This window comes from Solanum pennellii, chromosome 9, assembly GCF_001406875.1.
Source record: "Solanum pennellii chromosome 9, SPENNV200".
Taxonomy (NCBI): domain Eukaryota; kingdom Viridiplantae; phylum Streptophyta; class Magnoliopsida; order Solanales; family Solanaceae; genus Solanum; species Solanum pennellii.
In genome coordinates, this window is record NC_028645.1 from 1,601,811 (window position 1) to 1,622,286 (window position 20,476).

The following is a 20,476-nucleotide window of genomic DNA, read 5'->3' on the forward strand; positions in this document are numbered from 1 at the left end:
AATTAATAAAGTAACCTAACTTATAAGACCAAAAAAAAAGAGGGTTAAGTTAGGTAGTAACAAAATTTTATTTTTTTATAAAAAAAAATGTTTTCTTCTTCTTCATCATCATCATCAAATCCATCTCTCCGGGTGAAAATTCCGGTGACCGGAGAAGGAAAATTGAGGATAAATGTGAAATCTCCGACGTCGGAGATGTATACAGAGGTTAAAGAATCAGATAAAGTGAAAGATTTGGAGAAATTGATTAAAAAAGCATGGGGAGATAATGATAATTATATATCACTTTATTATAATTCAATTAAAATGAATAGTGATTATTTATTATCTTTTTATAATTTGAGAGATGGCTCTATTATTACCGTATCTCTTCTTGCTGAACCACCTCATCATCATCATCATCGTCTTCATCATCAGTCGGTACGTTTACTTCTGACTTTCTTTTCGTTCGAGCTCATTTTTTGAGATAATTGCATTTTTAGTCCTTCAATTATGAAATTATTTTATTTTGATCCTTATAACTGAGTTATCTTGTTAAAGTCATTGTTAGGATGATTTGTCTTATATGTGGTATTTTATCACGATCGTTTTCATTTACGTTATTGCCTTTTATTTTGAGTCGAGAATCTGTTCAAAACAGCTTTTCTGTCGCTGATTAGTGATATAAACTCAGCATAGATTCTATCTTTTTCATATCTTATTTCGAAATATTATACCAAATTTATTGATATTGTTATTGTTATATTGAATTGTATTGTCTTAATTAAATAGTGAAATAGTTGATAATTATGCTAAATTTTGTGAATATTTATGAGGAAAGTGATGAAAAACATATTTTAAGTAATTAAAATTGAATATATTTAATAAGATATGATAATATTCAAAACTAAAATTTATTAGTAAATGAGGGACCAAAAATGTTATTAACCATTTTCTTTTAAAAAAAATTGCATCTTTGGTTCTCTTAATTATTCATGATTTTTTATTGTAGTTTTTGTGATATTTGAGAAAATATATTTGGTGTGCTATTAATTGAAACACGTGTTTTTAGTTATTTTATATAAAAAAATATGTTATATTTGCACTATTTAATTATTTTACCATAAAACATGGAGTAATAATATATATGAAAAACTAAATAGTAGAATAGTTGATAATTTTGATAAATTGGGTAGATATTGCATCAATAAGAAATCAAAATCAATACATTTTAAATAATAGAATGTTAAATATTCTTAATCATACATCACAATTACTGAAAATATATTTTATGAATAATTGAGATACTAAAAATAATATTACCTTTTTTTTTTAATTTGTAAAATCTTGAATTCCTTTTACTTTTAGTTAATTGTCATTTTACCAAATTTGTTGAAAATTTAATTTTTCAATTTTCAGAAATTAATTGATAAAATTCAAAAGATAAATTGACAGTTGAATAGATTGCAGCATGTGACCTACTTATCTTATCTTATCCAATTAATTAATTAGTTGCTTTTTATTTCTTTTCCTTATTTTGTCTTCACATATTAATTTCCAATATATTTTTTAAAATTATTAAAAGTGCAAATTATCTTGATTTTGACATTAAGCCTTATGTATATGAGATTTATAGTTGATTGAAATAATAAGAATTTTTTTTCCATACCCAAGGAACAAAATCTCTAAGTAGATGATAAATAATTTAATGAATATCGATTCTTTTTAATTACAATTCATGATTTATGTTATTTGTCTTTTTAAAATTAACATAAGAATGTATAATTACTTAAAATTTAATATATTTTTTAAAAATTTAACACTAATACAATGATATTTTTTAAAGAATCAAAACAATATTGAACTTCGCAATTTTTAATTGAGAAATTTGGAAATAATATTTAATTTAGGAGTTGCTTAGTTTTCGAATTTCTCATCTTTGGAATTTGGAAATTTGACCAAATGTACTTTGACTAAATCAAACTATTAGCCCTTTTTAGATGTATTTTTATTAAAAAAATATATACCACTTTATATTTTCGCGTATTTAGATATTTTGAAACTATAGATAAAACATCGATATTCTAAAACTATAGGTAAAGTATTCTATTTGTTTAATAATATTTGTTTATTATTGATTTTGTGTATTTTTAAAAAAATTATAAATAAAATATAATATCTTGAATAATGTAAATAAATGATTATAATTAATGATGAGGGAAAATTAGGAACTAAGTGTAAAATTACTTATTGATTTCATAAAATGTACAAATATTGTTGAATATTCCAAAATAATATAGTAGATAACTATTACTGAACCGAAAAAGTAAATAAATACAAGCAATTAAATCTCTTGAAATTATCGCAAAAAAGATGTAAATAAAGGATAAAAATGAAAAAAAAAATTCCAACAACTCTCTTGGGGAATATTACTTTAGCTCATTAAGAAAAGTTGTAATAATTAATTACTAAATTATTTCTATTTATTTTATATCGTAAATTAAGCAATATTAATGAAAATATTCTCTTAATATTGTAAACAATTTTTCTGTCACGAATTTTTAAAGCGATATACATTTCGATGAATAAATATCTGTCGTTAAAATAATATTTATTTTGAAATAAAGAAAGTACCACATGTTTATTTTATTTTTTTTAAGAAAATATTTATTTAATGTTGGAAATGCAGAAATCTTCATGTGAAACCAAGAAAAATGTCAAATTTCAAGAGGAGACAAACAGCACCTCCAATGGTGAAATTAATGGTTGTCAAAGCTTTTTAATTCATATGGCAAAGATGTCATCTCAATTTTGCTCTTCCATATTTTCAAGACATTAAATTATGTATCTAAGAAAAGTGGAAGGAGTTCGAAAGACGATTCGTCATCAAAAATGTCAATAAAATCGAGCTAATATATCATTATTATCGATATTTATTAACTAAACATTCTAAGATTAAGTTTTAAAAAATAGCCATTTTTGTTTTAGCCATTACATCCTCAACAAACAAATCAAAGTTTTTCTCTGAACTTCCATTGGCTAATAATGCAATTTCCATAGTTTTCTTCACTTCCTTTATAACCTTCCTCAAATCTTTTGAATTTTCTTCACTCATAAGAAAATTAATCTTTTTTGCTATTTCCTCCTTTGTAATAATTAATTTATTATTAATATCATAATTATCACAAAGATTAATCCCAACTTTCCAATCATCAACCACCAACTTTCTATTAGTTTGTTGATCAACACTTATAGGATGACATATCATTGGTACACTTGCCCATAAGCTCTCCAGAATTGAGTTCCATCCACAGTGCGTCAAAAACCCTTCGATCGCCGGATGCGACAGTATTGTTCGTTGATCGCACCACGGTACGATCAACCCTCGATCTACGTTTTCTCGAAATTCAGCTGGTAAATAATTATCCGTTTCGCCCGTAACCGCCAAATTAGGTCTAAGTACCCAAATAAAATATTCCACTTTGCTAAGCAATATTCCTTGAGCAAATTCCATAACATCTTCTTTGCTTGGACTACACAAGCTACCAAGTGAAAAATATAATACTGAGGATTTAGGTTTAGTGTTTAGCCATTCCAAACAATTTGACTCTGGCAAAAAACTATTGGAAAATTTGACATTTTTTGATGAGTTGACTTGATGATCATGAAAAATTGGACCAATAGCAAAAAAGGGTTTTTTTGTTTTTTCTTGGAATATTGAAATTACTTTGGATTCAAGTTCTTGTATTGTGTTACAAATTATAATGTCTGATTTCTTGGCTTCTTCAAAACCTTTGTAGATAATTTGATGAAGAATAGTTGATGTCTCTTTTGTTTGTAAATATGAAGGTAAATCACTTGGATCAATTGCTGAAATTCCTGGTATATAATATATGGTATCCTTTCTATTATCTAAAATAAAAATTAAAAAAAAAGTAGCAAAAGTTAGCCTAGTAATCAACATCATTAAAAAAAAAAAAAAGCAAAAGTTAGCCTAGTAATCAAGATCACAATGAATTTAATGAAACATAACTAATGTGAGTTTTTTTTTTTCATATATAATAATTATAGGGGTATTCGGAATGGAAAAATCTTTTTGGCCAGAAAATTTGGTCAAAATGTTTTTAATGTAATTTTACTTTTTAAAAACATTTTTACCCTTTTATCTTTAATACATTTTACTAAAAAAATGAAAAAAAAAGATCGATTTTTTTTTAAAATAAAAAAAGATATTATAGTTTTTAAAATTTTCTGGCCAAATTTTCTGGTCATTTAGCACTTCTCAACTAATTGAGATTCGATCCACGTAGACCCTAATAAAGGGGAAACCAATGTCCCTTTTAAGTGTTTTTACACTAGATCTTTAGTCAAGGACGTAGAAAGTTCATATATCTTAATCTTACTCATACCTCTGCGTAGTGTAAAGTATTTTTACACGATCAGTGTATTCTAACGTGTTATAGCAAAGGTGGATTGTTCAAATTTTTGGTTTTACTTAATCAAATTTATTGTAAGAAATTTTTACACTACACAATAATCCAACAAAAAATTTCCGGTACATAAATGGTGTTATTGTTAGAAAAAAAAAAGAAGTGAAATTACTAATATCTTATAAGTTAGTTGATCATACAAGTAAATAATTTTGCATGAACATGTGATATATGTCACTCTTCGTACTCTCGAAAAATATCGAAGGGTGTGTATCAGATCTTTCAAAGCCAATCTAGTATAGAGGATCATATCAGACACAAATAAGATAACATTTTTTACGAGTCTGAACAATAGAGAGACAAAGTGGTAGAATGAAACTTTACCAATTGAGCCAAAATGACCATTCTTGAGCAAAAGGTCAAGATGATAGTCTATAGTAAACACCAAGGCAGGTTGAGTGAAAAATGAAACACCAACAAGTCCATACTTATTAGCAATTGTTGTCCCCCAACCATAGAAAGTGTCAACAATCAAACAAGTTGGCCTTGGACTATCCAATTCTACTAACTTCCCAACAATTTCATCAACATGAAAAGGGTAATTTAGTAAGAATCCTTCCCAAAACTTCTCGGTATTCGACCCCGAAAATCGATCGAATTCTAAGGGAAAACCATCACAAACTGTTTGATAATGTATGTCAAGGCCAAGTTCTTGAAATTTTGCAAATATGTTATGAGTTTGGTCTAATTTTTGTGATTTGGTTATTTGGGCATGGCTATACTTTGTGTTGATAAATGTTATGGTAAAGCCTTTTGTTGCAAGTTTTAGTGAAAGGTGAATACTAGGGTTTATGTGGCCTTGAAATGGGCATGGAATTACTATTGCATGAGGTTTTTGGTTGCTTTTTGCCATTCTTGTTTTTTTTTTATTCTTCTTCAGATAATGCTACTCTTATATATAGATCCCGTTTGAATTGACTTAAAAAAAGTTATTTTTAAGTCAAAATAAAAGATCAAACTGAAATGATTTTTAAGTCGAAAAATAAAAAGTAGGAGGAGATCTACTCTTGGTATCTGACATATTTTAAGTTATTTTTTACCTGGTCAAACACTTCGTTACTTATTTTAAGTCATTTTCTACTTAGTTTAAGTTGCTTTTTATATTTGTCAATCACTTTCAAAAGTCCAAGACTGACTCAAAAGTAGGTTTGACTGACTTTTAATTCAACTCAAAACGGGCTCATAATCTCTCTTTCATTACAAATAATAAGGGTGCAAAAGAATATACTTTATCTGCTATGCATTCAATTGAACTCAATATATTCTAAAGAACACTAAGATTTATTTCTAAAAAAATGTGATGAGATGAATGAGATTTCTATAAAGACTATACTCACTGCTTAAAAAATAATCTTTAGCAGTGATAATTAACATGTTTTATAAATGTATCTAAAGCCTATAGTGACAGTAAATCAAATGGCAATAAAGATTTTAATATTTTTTGTTAATGTAGACATTTATTATCATTAAAAGCTATTCTTGTTATAATAACTCTTAACCAACGGTCTATAGTTCGAGCCTTGAATTTGATCCCAATCATAAATTCCTACTCTAGAAGAAAACCTAATTTCATTTTGGACACTATTGATTTGTAGTCACATGCTCTAATCTTTTGAGATATCGACCCCATCTAGTGTATCCTCCATATAAAAAAATCAAAATTTCTGATGAGAAGCAATTTTTAATTGAATCAATTAATTTTAAATATGAAATGTTTAAATAAAAAATTAATAAAATTTAATAAGCATTATGTTTTAAAATATATAATTTTTGAAATATAATATATTTAATATTACAAATTGTTAAGGTCGAACTCAATCAAATTTAAATTTTGAATAGATGCACACCTAATTCTAGTTGATTGAGTCTGAGGGATTGCTAAAAGTATATAATAAAAAAAATAAAATGTAACTTTCTGGTAGATAATAAATGGGAAACTTACATAAATATACTATATTAAAAAAATATTTACCATTTATAGCAATAATATTTTTATTTCACTTGATCACTTTTAATTCATTTATAATACAAGTTTAATACATATTACAAAAAATAATTTATTATTCACATATAATACAAATTTTATTGATGAATAATACATTTATCACACATTTTAATACACTTATAATACAATGTGACAATTTTTTCCAAACAAACATGATATATTTCAAAAAAACAATTATAATTCATATATATTGCATACATAATTCACTTTTAATACATATTACAGATTTAACAAAACATTGCTATAAATGGTAATAAACAAAAAGTATCGCTAAAATCAGTAATTATTTTTTAAAATGTATTAATTTATGTAATTTTTCCATAATAAATTGACACCTGCCGGCTAATTATTGTCTTTTATTATTTCAGAGAAAAAATAAACTTTAGGCAGTTGAATATTATCTCAACATCAAATTTGTCAAGGGGTAAAATATTATCCCATTAGTAAAAAAAAATATGTATTTTTTCATGAAATTTAATTACCTAAAAAAAATTAAATTTAGTTAATGAAAGATCGTGAACGCGTCATATTTTGTCTCATCATAAAAAAGTTATAACTTGTTCAATACGAAAAAAATGTTGATGTCTTTATGAAACGATCTCGACCTTAACGTGAAAAAGTGTTATTCAAATTATATTCTTCCTCTTGTAACTGTTCTAAACGAATTTTAACCATATCTTGCTAAATATTGCACTTAAATAGACTATTTTTAAAATTAAGAATCAAATTTGCCTTACCCTTGCAATATTTGTAATTTTTTTAACAACACTATATTGTTAAACAACTTTTATAAGTTTATATTAAATAATCCTATATTGCTAAAGTGATATTCCAAACCACATTGTTTTAAAATTGGGAAATTGAAAGACATATGATATATGTAATAAAAAGAAAAGACTTTTGAAACTGACTAAAAAGGAAAAATGATTACGCAAACTAAAATAGAATGAATATCACTTAATCTTTTTTTCGTGTATATTATTTTTTTCTCAAAATCTAAAAATTTAAACTAAATAGATTTGAGACTTTTTCTCTAAATTCCGACTCTGCATCTATGGAAGGTAAATATCCTCATTAAACCCAACTAATCTAAATTCATGTCGCATAGAACCCACTAGAGAAAAGCATACCCTACTAAAAAAAATTGTATCTGAGATTCGAAAGCAAAACCTTTGCACAAGGAACCATTGCATCATATCCTTTGACGGTAATGTATGGGGTTTATAAACATTATATGGAGTATAGACCTCTACGAAAAGAACAGTCAAAATTGAAGTATCCATTTATAAACTTTCACATTGTGTTGGTTGTCGATTATATAATATCAATATCAAACCTTGTTATGCCAAAGTTGAGAATTTTGCAACATTTATGAGTTTTAAAAAAAAACAAAAATAATTTGGCATTTTTACGTGCTGCACATAAAATTCTACACAATGTACACATTCAGAGACACCTGAAGTACTCTCAAGAGTTATATTTTGTACATTAGAGAGGGAACCTTTGTCCCATTTCAACCTTTTTTTCTCTTTTCAAGTGCTATGCATACTTGCGCGTTGCACACATGCACGAAATTTTGGACTTGAGATTGTTGAGACATACCTATAAAGTTAGCCGAACTAAGTTTTTTAGTCGAGAAGCTTAGACTTCAGCACCGATCTTTAAATCTGAAGTCTTTACAGGTTCAACAGTAGATCCAGGCTCTGTTTTGTCCAACCCAAAGAACGAGCAATTTTGGAATGCATCTAGACTGTTAACTATGAGGCGGTTAAAACCACCAAGACTGTCACTCAGAGTTATGTCTTCACTATGATATCTACATGAAGGGGCGTCCAGTTCTAGCGGTCCTAAAGAGTCTGTCTGCAGAGTTGAAAGAGATGAACTCGGTAAACGCATGCCCTTGAAGCTGACATACTATATGGCTGTATATATAAATGATGCAAGCATCACTAATAGCAGAAAGACAGGAAAGATTTACCCAATATATGCCAGAGAGCCCATTAAGATCCTTTGAAGAACCATCCAACGCCTGTGCATCCGATTGACACTCATCCACTGCGTCATCAAGAGCAGGTTCACCGTTAAAGGACTCCATGTTCCCAGGCAAATCCTGCAAAAGAAATAAAAAATGATGAATATGCTCCATATCGAACTAGCACAAAGTGATTCTTCATGAGATTCTACCTTGATTACTGCATCCAATACCAGGGAAGATGACTGAGCAATCCGCTGGGAATTCTCTGCACCAACATTGCTGGATGAACACTGCGATTTGTCACTGAAAGCAACATTTTTCTTAAATGCAAAAGCATCACATGTATCTTCAGCATTCCAAATGGAAGATGCTTGAGGTGGAAGAGCCATCTGAGAATCAGCTTTGCTTTGATGTTTATATATATGAGCAGCAATCGCTGCATCAAACGAGTCACAGCTTAATGGCATCTGTGAGAGAAAATGAGAGCTTCCGCACAAAGCTGAGTCAATACAGTCTGTCTCCTCATCATCAGGTGCATCAAAGAGAAGATCTCCGACACTTATGTTGGTAAGGCTATCTTCCCAATCCCCTGCCGACAAAGCACTGGCCTTGTTTCCCTGCATATCATGCTAATAGGAATCAAGTAAAAATTCAGGAATAGAATAATGAGCAACTCGCAGCTAATTCATTGATATGCAATCCAACATCCTTCCAAAACATCCCTTCAACACAAACCCCAAAAGAAAAAAGAATCAAACAGGGAGAACCTCAAAATCCATTTGCTTCAACTTGAACATTTGAAGATAGGACTTCAGTTTCTCCCCAACAAGTAAAAACATGTTTTACACAATCATTGTATTGGCATGAATTGGAAACTGATAGCTTTATTTACCGATCAGACACAAAAGAGCTAAGTGAAGAATGTATTACAATATCCCTTGAGTTTCACTAAATCGGGTACTGAGTACTCAGTTCTTTAATAGCTGATCTGAAGGGGATAATTTCTTATTATCTAATAGTGCTCCTTCTGCAATGGGTAATTTTACAGTAGGGATTTTACTGATCATTTTAGAGATATCGGATCAACTACTCAGGCTTTTAGCCTTTGGGCAATCTTTCGAATAAATTAGACTGTAAAAATTAACTCAAATATTTTTCACGGGACAAACTTCTCAAGACAGCAGCAGAGGATCAGTCCAGTCTAAATTGGGAATAACACTTGGTTCCCTAGATCCCCTCAATCACTCCCTCTAGAGCAGTGAGCTTAAAGTAGGCTTGTTTTCTACTTGGACCAATTTTGTCAATAATTTGCTCCCTGATCATATCAACATATCTTCATGATCAGTGCCCTCCTTTATAAGTGACCTCTCCTGGGATGCAACCTCAAATAGGTGGTTTCTTCCTATGGAAGTCCTTATCCTCTTCCACACGATTTTCCAGCAGATTTTACTTTGATTCCTACCTTAGACAAAATCGCCAACCATCTCTTTAAAAATTTGTACCTAAAATTGTTTCCTTAATAAGCTATTGCATCATCAAGATGAGGTGGTCTTCAACATATCTCACCTATAAAGCTGACAATCAAGTTGGCTGAAGTTCATCATGTAAAAGGACAACTCAGTAAGTTTCAGAAAGGTGTGTTATGACCCTTCTTAAAAAAAATTGGTAACGTTGAAAGGAGTGCTATGACTTTATTCATCACTCAAAAATGCAGACAATAAAAGCAAACATAAGGATAAGCTGAAAGTAAAAGAGCCAAAAGTAATGCAACTGAATTGCCAGTTCTCTGAGTTTCTATAAAGCAAATGAAGCCAGAATGAGAATGGAACTAAAGAAAAAAAATACCATCTCAGCTTGTTCTGCTGTGGTTGCATCCCCGTTCTCCCTTCTATTCAACGGCAGAGTTCCATCATGATCATAAGTGTAGGTATTTAGACCCATGCTTGCTTGCAAGTTTGACTCACCAGACAGCTTGATTGAGGAGGATGTCACAGTCATTCTTGGGTTAGAAGCTAGTGGTTCTTTAGAAAATCGTACAAGTTTACCAGGGGATGATGCTAGTATTTCCGCATTATTTTCATTTGTGATGTTAGGGTTAATATTTTGCATAAACGGAATGGCAGATGACAATAGTTCAAGAGGTGTTCCAAGCTCAGCATTTGGAAACCAACCATATCTAAAAGAAGGATAAATAAATCAGTCCCACGACTATTTTAGAAATAATATTCTGAAAGATAAAAAAGAAAACGTAAAACATGGACCTGAGACGGAAAACTGGAGGGCTTCCGATCAGATTATGCACATCAGCCGCACTTTGTGTAGTATCTTTGGTCCATCTCAGGGATTGCACCAGGTTTTCCATCTGTACATGATAAGGAAAAAGCACCAGTTCTCCAGTTGCTATGCTCGAACTTCCCCATTTACGATTGAGATGCTCCAAAACGGATGACATCTTTTTTCGATTACTTAGAGTGAGCTCCAAGTAAGGGTTATGATTATCCTGACACAGAATGGAAAGAGAAGTGATGGCAAATAAGTTTTACATCAGATGTTATAACCAGTTAATGACAGAACAGCAAAGAGATTTACTTAACGTACCATTTCCAGGGCTCTTCTAGTTCCTTCATCAACAGGAAACAGCTGGAGCTTGAGTTTCATACAACTCTGTAAATTAGTCTCATTTAACAGATTTTGGGATAAAGTCGGCAAAAAATGCACATTTTTGCCAACATGTTCAAAACCATTTATACCTGCAAGTTATTCATATAAAGGATAGCTGCAAGTTAGATGCATTTGACGGAATCAACAACCCTTAATGGGAACAAGAAAGCTTCAATTAACTACCCACCCTGCGAATTCTGGACCAGTCCGACATCTTTATCAATAGTTGCTCGTTCCAAATGCTCTGCTGCATCAGCTACCAATGAAACTCCAGCAATTGCAGCCTTCTCCCACCTTTTGTATGCAGCTGTTGATGCAGAACCTGCAACCCAGAGACAATACAACAGAGGATTGAGCTCAGAGATAGCTTTGTTATTTAAGAAAATGAATAGCAAAAGAACAACTAACAGAAAAAGAGCCAAAACAGTAAGGCAGACTATATCAGTCATAGAAATATCACTAATAACACTCCTCTAAACATCTCTATTAAGGTATGGAGGGTGGGAGGAAGACAATGGGTTGGCTTGCCACTGCAATGACATGTAGGTCAAATATTTTTATGATGCCATATAGCCATCTAGAAGTAGTGTAAGGAGAACAAAACAAATACTCCAATGTAAAAGTAAAACATCTATACTCATTGTTATATAATAGTCCATACCATAAATAATTCTTCCTACATGTAAGAGAATCTGAGTAACCACCTCAAAACATATGGAGTGAGAGTAGTAGCCTAAGACCTTTAAAATCCACTTATACCCAAACATATCCAATATGAAGCAATGTATATCTCTAACATATGCTTTGTAAAAGGATGCAGGGAAAGCATAAAAGCCAAAGAAGCAACAAATGTAATTCATTCATGAACTTTATAAACAACAAACCTGTCCTTCGGCGATGTCTAGCATTTTTCACAGAAGAGTCTACTTTTGCATTGCTTCTATTGACACCCATGACATGGCGTTTTATAGAAGAGCCTTTTCCAGATCCAAATTTCTGTACATCCTGGTTGTCAAGAAGAACCACTTTAACTGTCCGACTATCATTAGTTGACACTCTGCCATGACTTGAAGGAGATCCAGCAGCTGTAGCACTACTTTCTCCTTGAGAAGGACGCCTTCTTACATTCTTTTTCCGGTCTTTCAACAGCTGACTCTCCTTTATGACAATATAATGTACTTCAGTCCCAGCTAAAAATATAAGAAATCATGCTGAAACATGGAGTGTTATAAAGGACGAAAAGTTGAGCTTTTGACTGACCAAAGTTTCAATAAATATTTTAAACCTCCGTGGTTTCAAATGAAGCTTCGAAGCTTTACAGCTATATTTTTCCAGTAAAGACCACCTACAGACAAAGTCAAATTTAGCTATATCATTAGAAGGAGCTACTAACATGAACAAGTGTCACAAGTAAGCTACATTTTGCTCCAAGTTTACAAAATAGATTTTGTTGTGAATAGGACAAAGTTCGTGGTTTACTCCTCCAAACCAGCAAATAGGATATATTGCTGGTTTACTTCACCTTAGGAAAGACGTACAAGTATAGCATGCGTCTAATGCATAATTGTCACAGAAAAAACACTACATTTTAAAAGCTTAAAAAAGGACAGCACTGATCTCATAACTTCATTTCTTCACACACAACACCATCCTTACATTTAATGCAAACCCTGCTTCTATGTCATAAAAAATGGACCAAAAGAGGATCGTGCTGCTAATGAAATAGCACAAAAAATTTCAAGCCAATAGTTTCATCAGTTTGAAACAACCGTGAGAGAGATCAATGACTAGGTAACGGCTACCACATACCATCGCAACATTGCAGCATTAGTATCCTTGGAATTTTTGGCATCAAGACAAAGTTCTGGACCCAACAACTTGTTCATACGCCTCACTAGACGATAATAATAATGTCTGACCTGCCAAATCAAAGGAATAGATATGTTAAAAAAAAAAAAGGATAAGTGAAGCAAAAAGCGTAGAAGAAAAGATATGTGGATAAGTAAATAAATAAATACATCTTGCCATATATCACCTGATCCTTGTTTTTGCTCTGCACGCGACTAGTAATTTTCTCAAAATTCTGAAAAAGAAAGTGCCGCAACCACAGTAAGTATTGATCCCACAAGAAAAATAAAACAAAAGAGGAAGCCAGCTTTATGCCTGTATAAAACACCAAAATAGTGAATTACCTTCCCAACTTGTCGCAGTGCAGAGAAAAAACTTTCTTCCTCCTGACGTGTCCATGCAGCCCATTGACGTGGCTGTCTTTTGGCTGCATTAGTAATTAATATCCCAGCAGAAAAAATGACAAGTTAACCTTCCACAACTAGAGAACGATTAAGTGTAAAACAGCCAAGATATAGCATTTATTTCTATTTCTATGACGTACCTGGCAGCTGAAGCATAACCTGGTCTTGGGAGGATGGTACCAGCTGTGTCACCGCATGATCATGTGTCAGCACAGACTGCTGTGAAGCAAGATGATCATTTGAGGGTATTACTGACAGTGCCACTGCAGGATGTTGTGTTACACCAGAAAGCCCATCCTTGCCCATAAAAGTCTCGGGATGGAGGCATGTGTCACGCTCTAAGGAGACCTGTTGTACCATTTGCATGTTGAAGTCATCCGAAGTATTAGCTTTGCATTCTATTTTCAACTGCAAACACCAGAAGGTACTTCTCAAACCTCCAACAGATAAAAAAGTACCTAGAAAAGCAAATAAAAAACTACAGAATATTCAAACAGAGAAATTTAAGATTGATTGTCACGTATAGTCAGACTTGCAGAAAAGGAAATGACATCGACTCTTATATATCAAAATACTACTCTGTAAAGATCCATGCATTAGCACATGCTCACAAGCACCACCATTATTAAAGAACCTGCATGGGATACAATACTATAGAAACTTACAAAAAAACTGAAGCAACTAAAAATAATTTGGAAATACAATATAATAGAGATCTACAAAAGTTTATCATGCATGAAAAAAGAGTACCAAATGACAAATACCCACAAGTTTTTCTTTTAATTGTCCTCCATCATACATATTGAATACTTCAACAACCTATCAGAAGTGTTCCTTAAAATATTCAAGAAACATTCACAAATCTACAATGCATACTGGGACAATTTGCAACAAAGTTTAAATCATATTGGTTCATAACCTAATCTTTATACATATGTATGTCAGTATGTGCATATGTGTCCTTACAAAATATCTATATGTGCATGTGTGCATGCAGACATGAGCACAGAAAAAGATCTCTAGAGAAGAGCAAGTAAAACTAAAATTGCTTTTATTTAGAAAACTAGTTCATTATGAGAATAAAAGCTCGACTGCATAAAGGACTAGAAGGAAAGGTAGCAACAAAGTAACAAATTATTTATATCATTGTTATGCCAAGTTAAGTCACAAATTATTTATAGAAACTAACAGAGGTGCCGTTTTCATTTTTATTTTTTTGAGAAGAAGGTAACATTTGTATATATTGACGACTCAATACATGTGTTGCACTGAAACCATATTTACAACAAAATTTGAAAACTGAAAAACTGACTCACAATCCTAACAAGATCCTAGGATGTCTATAATTGAGTCAGTATCCTCTAAGTATGTTTGCTTGCACCAGAAACAAAAAAGTCTAATGCAATTTAGTTTGACCATTTGTAGATCACAATTTTCTCTCTCAAAACATCTTGAATTCCTTTCCTTCCATATTGTCCACTAGATGCAAGCAGGGACAATTCTCCATCTGTCTCTGTTTGCAGCTCCTACTCTTGCTTCCTCCCAACAATATAACAAGTGAGTTATTTTGTTAGGCACGACCCACCTAGTGCCCCTAAGGCTACGAGAAATCCTCCATAGTTGTGTAGTTATCCTGCATTTTAGAAATAGATGACGAACTATCTCAACATCTTCACCTCAGAGGTAACATCTGGAACATAATTAGAATTTCCTCTTCCTGAGTTTCTCTTGTGTCAAAACAACCTCTCTTGCCAATAACCAAGTAAAACAGACAACTTTGAAGGGGATTTTGGTCTTCCATATATGCTTCCATGGTGTCTGTTGGTTTCCTTGGTTCAAAAACTTGTAAGCAAAGTCACCTTGAATATGCCCTTGCTATCTAATTTCCATCACAATCTATCTGCTTCTTCACTAGTACCTTTAAACTACTCCAACATTCCGAAAAACTCAATGACAAAATCAATTTCCCAGTCAATGAAGTTCCTCCTGAATTGAATGTCCCATCCTTGTTGTGTCCAGATGTCAGCCACTCTCACTTACGATTGTACTGCCATACCAGCCAATTCAGCGAACAAACCCTTTTAAACTATCTGATCTCAGCCACTTATCCTCCCAAAGAAATGCTTTGTAACCATTTCCTACTTTAAAATCGGTGTGGTTCTTCGTAAAAGACCAGAGTACTCTAATTGATCTCCACACACTAACCCCATAATATGTACCAAGATGAAGCCAAAAGATTACATGGTAACACATACTGTGTTGACTCGAATCTATGTGTAACGATCCATGGTTAGGATCTCCTACGAACCGAAAGCCAAAGCCTCTAAGCATACTTCATTAGCTCATGACACCTAGGCCTAATTCAACCTCAAAAGCTAGCTCATGATTCATGAGGGAGGGGATGGCCAAGTCCATGTAAGAGAACACCATTCCATTCCCCAACCAATGTGAAACTTTTACCCATATAACACCCCCCCCCCACGCCGACCTAACTCCAATACCCTGTAAAGATATGACGCCTAGGCCTAACTCAACCCCAAAAGCTAGCTCATGAAGGGAGGATTGCCCAAATCCATATAAGGAGACCACAGTTCATTCCCCAATCAATGTGGGACTTCTACCCACTCGTAACACTTTCAAAGCAATAGCAATGTCATGGTCCTTTTGTTCTGCCAGAACATGCCTTCACGGAAAAAGAAACATCTAAGATTACTTTTCCGCCTCATGGAATGAAGCCTTGCAACCATTTCTCCTCCCAATTTCCTCATAGATGAATTAAACTGTCATATTTCCACTCATAACAGTTATTTGATGTCCAATATGGTTATTTAGCACTGTTTAGCTTCAGAACATGAAGCAAAGTTGAAAGAGTTAGGAACTATTCCCACAAACAGTGAGATCAAGTTATTGATGGTGCGAAAAACTTGTATCTACAGACCATCCCCATATTTCAACATATATAATTCTTTTAATTTCCTCCCAAAACATTTAAAATATCTTTCCAATGCTCCACCCTACAAGTAGAGAAACAATTTTAGTGCACCAGTGATCTTCTATGACAACTTTGCATTTGCAACCTTTTCCCACAAAACGATCTTCTTAGTGGTTAAACCTCTATAGCCATTTCTACAGAAGACTTCTATTTTGAATCTTCATATGCATGATCCTTTATTACAAATGCCTCATTTTTCAACTATCTTACCACTTCATCCCTTTTATCAAATGGTATTGATGTTTCCAGCTATTGACTTCTCCAACTTCCTTCAAATTTTGTCTAACTGCTTTTTGACCTTGGAGCACTAGACAAATTATCTTTCCTCGAGACCTAAGAAGTTTTGGATCACTTCATATCTGAGGCTTATATGTCATTTGTTTTTTTCTAAGTAAGAATTGTTGATTAAAAGCACCTAAGAAGATTCTGGTATTTACAATACCAAGATTTGCAAAGGGACCGCATTCCCCTACATTTCATGAAAAGATTACAGGAACCAATACTGTAAAAGGCTCATTTAAGCATGCTCAAATTCTGAAGCTAGATGAATTTAGGTTATACGCTCCACTTCACTTAGCCAGCACCTAAGTGTAGGTATCAAGGCGCAGAGGGCTAAGGCATACGCATCATCACATGTGTCTCTATTCTAGGAGGGTGACAATGTGGAAAGAAAGGAAAACAAGATGTTCAAAGAGAAGTAGATGTTATATAGAAGATCAGATAGAAATGTTCATGACTTCTAGTGTAACCTTTTTAAACGATATTTAGTTGTCATTCCATAAGTCCTATTCGCTCCTAGATTATTTGAGGAATGAATCTCAACAGGGTCTCATCTGCCCATCTTTGAATATGTAAGGAAGATATGCAGCTGGCTTATGGCTTTTAAAGGGATCTCTACTTCCTTCTCAATACCCTCTAACGCTTGAAAAAGACTGTGAGACACCTCATTAGCGATAAAAAATAGAAGGAAAGAATGGGTTATCTTAATACATAATTTTGGGGCAGGTGGCTTTTCTAAAGAAACCGTTTAGTGGCCGCTCTCTTCCCCATCATTTTGGGGAGTCTCTATTCGGGTTCTTGATTGTTCCATTGTTCTCTCATTAATTGGTTATGGTTATTATTCTTCTCCGTTTGTATCTCTTTTACCAATTTCGTTCACAAGATTAAACCAAATCCTCGATTCAATTTTTTTAGAAAACAACAAACACAATTGGAAAATAAATTAATTGTTGAGGGAACATTATTTATGAATTTCCTACATTTTAGGACAAAATATTTAGCGATCAATACTAGTAATAGTAATTGAATTAGAAACTGGACTGCAATTCTGTATCAAAATCAAAATTTTAAATTGGTTTTTGAACTTAATTTGCAAGATCTTTACTTCACTAATTTCACTTAAATATAATTTAATTACATCTTTTAAGAAGCTTTAGGTACTTGATTTTTATGTTACTTTTAATGACGGCGATGTCTAATTAAGCATGTGTGCACCTCAAAATTCTACCAGCTACTTGTTTCCTCCCACCAGCACAAGAACCGACCATCTGGGCAGTTGGGCCAATTGTCAGACATTGACATCTATGGAGGGATGAGTTGTTTGTCTCCTTATACTCACCTCATAAGCTAGCTTTTAAGGTTGATCACCTAACACGTGTTGGATGACACTGTGATCAATAACGCTTTGAGCTTATCATAACTAATTCCTCTGTTAGGAACTTGTCATCTCAAGGATGCGATGACACTTTTCTGGCTATAAGTCATTAAGCATAAAATGGAAAGTTCAAAACTAAATTGTTTCTAAAAATAAAAAAGTACCATTATATGGAACAAACTAAAAAAAAAAGTCACGCGCAATGGAACAAAGGGAGTAATTGCGTCCAGCCTTCCACGTTAGAAGATTGTAAAGTTACTATTCTTTATCCGTCTTAATTCATTGCTCAAATAGACAAGTTTTCAATCCCACTAGACGTCATAACGGGATGTGTAGTGAGAGAATCCAAGGCAAAAGGTTTTTGGAGTTATTACTATAGTCCACGCCAAATTCATGAGATTCAAGGGGGAATATCAAATAGCTATTACTTTCTCGTGCTCGGTTTTAAGAAAAACTAAAGCTCCACGAGATTCTCATCCATATGTCATGCTTATAGTTCTCTAATTACACACTTCCCTAATACACTTTCGTCCAAAAACTAAAAGATTGGCAGCATATTCAGTTTAATTTAATATTTTTTATGCTTACAATAGCTAGATTTATTGGTTCTTCCATTACATTGTACTTTGTAGTCTTGGTTATATGATTATATCCATCAAAAATCAAGCAAATTTTATCATTAACACATCAGCTCATAAAATGGACAATAAATCAACACAAAAAAAAGATCTGAAGTACTAAAACTAACCAGATATGATGCTCCAATTACTAAAATTGAATATAGAAAATGTCTAAAATCACCAATTTCGAATTTCTATGGACCACATACAAGCTTCCTGAGGAAGAATGCACTATATAATTCTATATCCATAGCAATCAGCAACATATAATCAAACTAAACCTCTTAAATCCAAATATTGAACAAACAAAACAAGAAAAATTAGAGAAAAATCGCGAAATTCAGGTCGGTTTCCGAGTACGGAAAGTTAGATAGTTACCGTGAATCAACCGGAGAAGTTGACGGAGAAGAACACCGTCGGAAATCCAAACGGCAAGTCGGCACCGGCAGGAAGCAGCAGGTGGAAAGAGGAAAGTAGATTGGAATTACGAATGGATTCAATTGGTCAGAGAGGAAATTGAAAAGGAAAGGAAAAAGAGAGGAACAAAAAGTACAATATGAGGAAAATTACACATGAAAATCTCCCCTTCAATTGTGATTACGGTATTTTTATTAGGTCCGACTAATTCAAAATTTAAGTCAAAAAATAAATATATTTATAAAATATTTTATAATTTATTGTATTATATTATTTTGATGATTATAATGTTACGAATAGATTGAATCTACTCTATTGTTTCATCGTGATATTTTTAATGATTATAATGTTTGAATAGATTGTATCGTATTCGATCATTTCATAATGTTACTCATATATAATTTAAGCAAAATTTGATATGAGATAAAGTTACTATAAAAAAATAAATAAAGGATAAAACAAAATTATTAAATAATAATAGTTTTCTCAATCTAATTTCATGTGGAACCCATTTGACTTGGCATGGTGTATAAAATAAAGAAAACCTATTGAAACTTGTAATTTAAAACAATCTATAAATATTTGTGTCACTGTGTGGTTGAAAATATTTTATTAAAGGTAAAAGAATATTTTTAAGTTAAATTGTTTATAATTAGAAAAGTGACATTCTTTTTTGGGATGGATTCAAAAGAAAAGGGTGTCACATAAAATGAAACAGAGGAAATACTCGGATAACAACGTGATCATAGTGGAGGTTGGGAGTATCTCAATTCTCAACTGTGAATAAGAAGTCGAAGAAGCCCTAGATACGCCTCTTACTTGCCTACCTTTCCCTAGTCTGGACGAAGCGTTAGTAAGAATAGGATTGTTAGATTTCCTGTATTGGAGAAAGAAGCTGAGTCAGTATAAAGGAATAGTTTCTATGCTTTTCTCAAATAATGCAGATAAATAGTGAAGTTATTGCACCTAAGGCGAAAGACTCTGTCCAATCGTTACACAAATTAAACATTTTTGACGTATCATAACATATGATATGATATCAATCTTTTGATATTGGAGATGTGATAGAAAAATTGTTGAGTAGGTTGGAATATATTCTTGCAATATATATATATGTGTGATAATATGTCATATCCTTGTAATTTAATATGAATAAATAATCTCATAATTATTTTCTTTTCCATTTTTTCTTTGTTTTAGATTTGTTGGGAAATTACTTGTGTGTGTTTATGATGGTGAACACAACGATTTGTTTTAAGAAAATTTTGCTTAGTTATTTCATATTGTCATGTTGCACTAAAAAAAGGAAGATTTTTATGGTGAAATACAAATATTTGATACTAACATGATGATAATATCAGCGGTTTTGTGGTAATGTCATGGAAAAGAAATAACTGAAATTTGACATGATATCTGATATGACAGTGAGAT

The 20,476-nt window shown here is 32.2% G+C and overlaps 3 protein-coding genes across 7 annotated transcripts; 1 reads left to right on the forward strand and 2 right to left on the reverse strand.

Moving 5' to 3' along the window:
- Positions 1–48: 48 nt before the first annotated feature.
- On the forward strand, positions 49–3,792 carry LOC107029739. Its single transcript, XM_015231187.2, has 2 exons — positions 49–420; positions 2,669–3,792. The coding sequence occupies exons 1-2, from the start codon at positions 88–90 to the stop codon at positions 2,816–2,818; spliced, it is 483 nt and encodes a 160-aa protein (XP_015086673.1). The 5' UTR covers positions 49–87; the 3' UTR covers positions 2,819–3,792.
- LOC107029738 (UDP-glycosyltransferase 86A1-like) lies at positions 2,913–5,867 on the reverse strand. The gene is made up of 2 exons (XM_015231186.2): positions 4,794–5,867; positions 2,913–3,891 (listed from the first exon to the last, which is right to left on the reverse strand). Exons 1-2 carry the CDS (start codon positions 5,320–5,322, stop codon positions 2,942–2,944), a joined length of 1,479 nt encoding a protein of 492 aa, XP_015086672.1. The 5' UTR covers positions 5,323–5,867; the 3' UTR covers positions 2,913–2,941.
- Positions 5,868–7,760: 1,893 nt separating this feature from the next.
- LOC107031754 (TSL-kinase interacting protein 1) lies at positions 7,761–19,214 on the reverse strand. 5 transcript variants are annotated; one of them, XM_015233224.2, is made up of 15 exons: positions 19,007–19,214; positions 13,941–13,996; positions 13,503–13,770; positions 13,303–13,385; positions 13,146–13,193; positions 12,920–13,029; positions 12,371–12,455; positions 11,995–12,268; positions 11,298–11,432; positions 11,048–11,199; positions 10,711–10,949; positions 10,295–10,625; positions 8,659–9,066; positions 8,453–8,584; positions 7,761–8,334 (listed from the first exon to the last, which is right to left on the reverse strand). In XM_015233224.2, exons 2-15 carry the CDS (start codon positions 13,953–13,955, stop codon positions 8,116–8,118), a joined length of 2,499 nt encoding a protein of 832 aa, XP_015088710.2. In that variant the 5' UTR covers positions 13,956–13,996; positions 19,007–19,214; the 3' UTR covers positions 7,761–8,115. The 5 variants fall into 5 exon arrangements, with proteins under 5 accessions (XP_015088710.2, XP_027767597.1, XP_027767598.1 ...); XM_027911796.1 differs by having other exon boundaries at positions 8,659–9,078; XM_027911797.1 differs by lacking the exon at positions 13,941–13,996 and having other exon boundaries at positions 8,659–9,078.
- Positions 19,215–20,476: the final 1,262 nt, after the last annotated feature.

Coding starts and splice junctions, on each gene's coding strand:
- LOC107029739 (XM_015231187.2), top strand. CDS start 88: ATGTTTTCTTCTTCTTCATCATCATCATCAAATCCATCTCTCCGGGTG. Junction 421..2,668: donor ATCGTCTTCATCATCAGTCG/GTACGTTTACTT, acceptor TTGGAAATGCAG/AAATCTTCATGTGAAACCAA.
- LOC107029738 (XM_015231186.2), bottom strand. CDS start 5,322: ATGGCAAAAAGCAACCAAAAACCTCATGCAATAGTAATTCCATGCCCA. Junction 3,892..4,793: donor TGGTCATTTTGGCTCAATTG/GTAAAGTTTCAT, acceptor TTTTTATTTTAG/ATAATAGAAAGGATACCATA.
- LOC107031754 (XM_027911796.1), bottom strand. Junction 12,269..12,370: donor AAATATTTATTGAAACTTTG/GTCAGTCAAAAG, acceptor ATTGTCATAAAG/GAGAGTCAGCTGTTGAAAGA. Junction 11,200..11,297: donor ACTGGTCCAGAATTCGCAGG/GTGGGTAGTTAA, acceptor AATAACTTGCAG/GTATAAATGGTTTTGAACAT.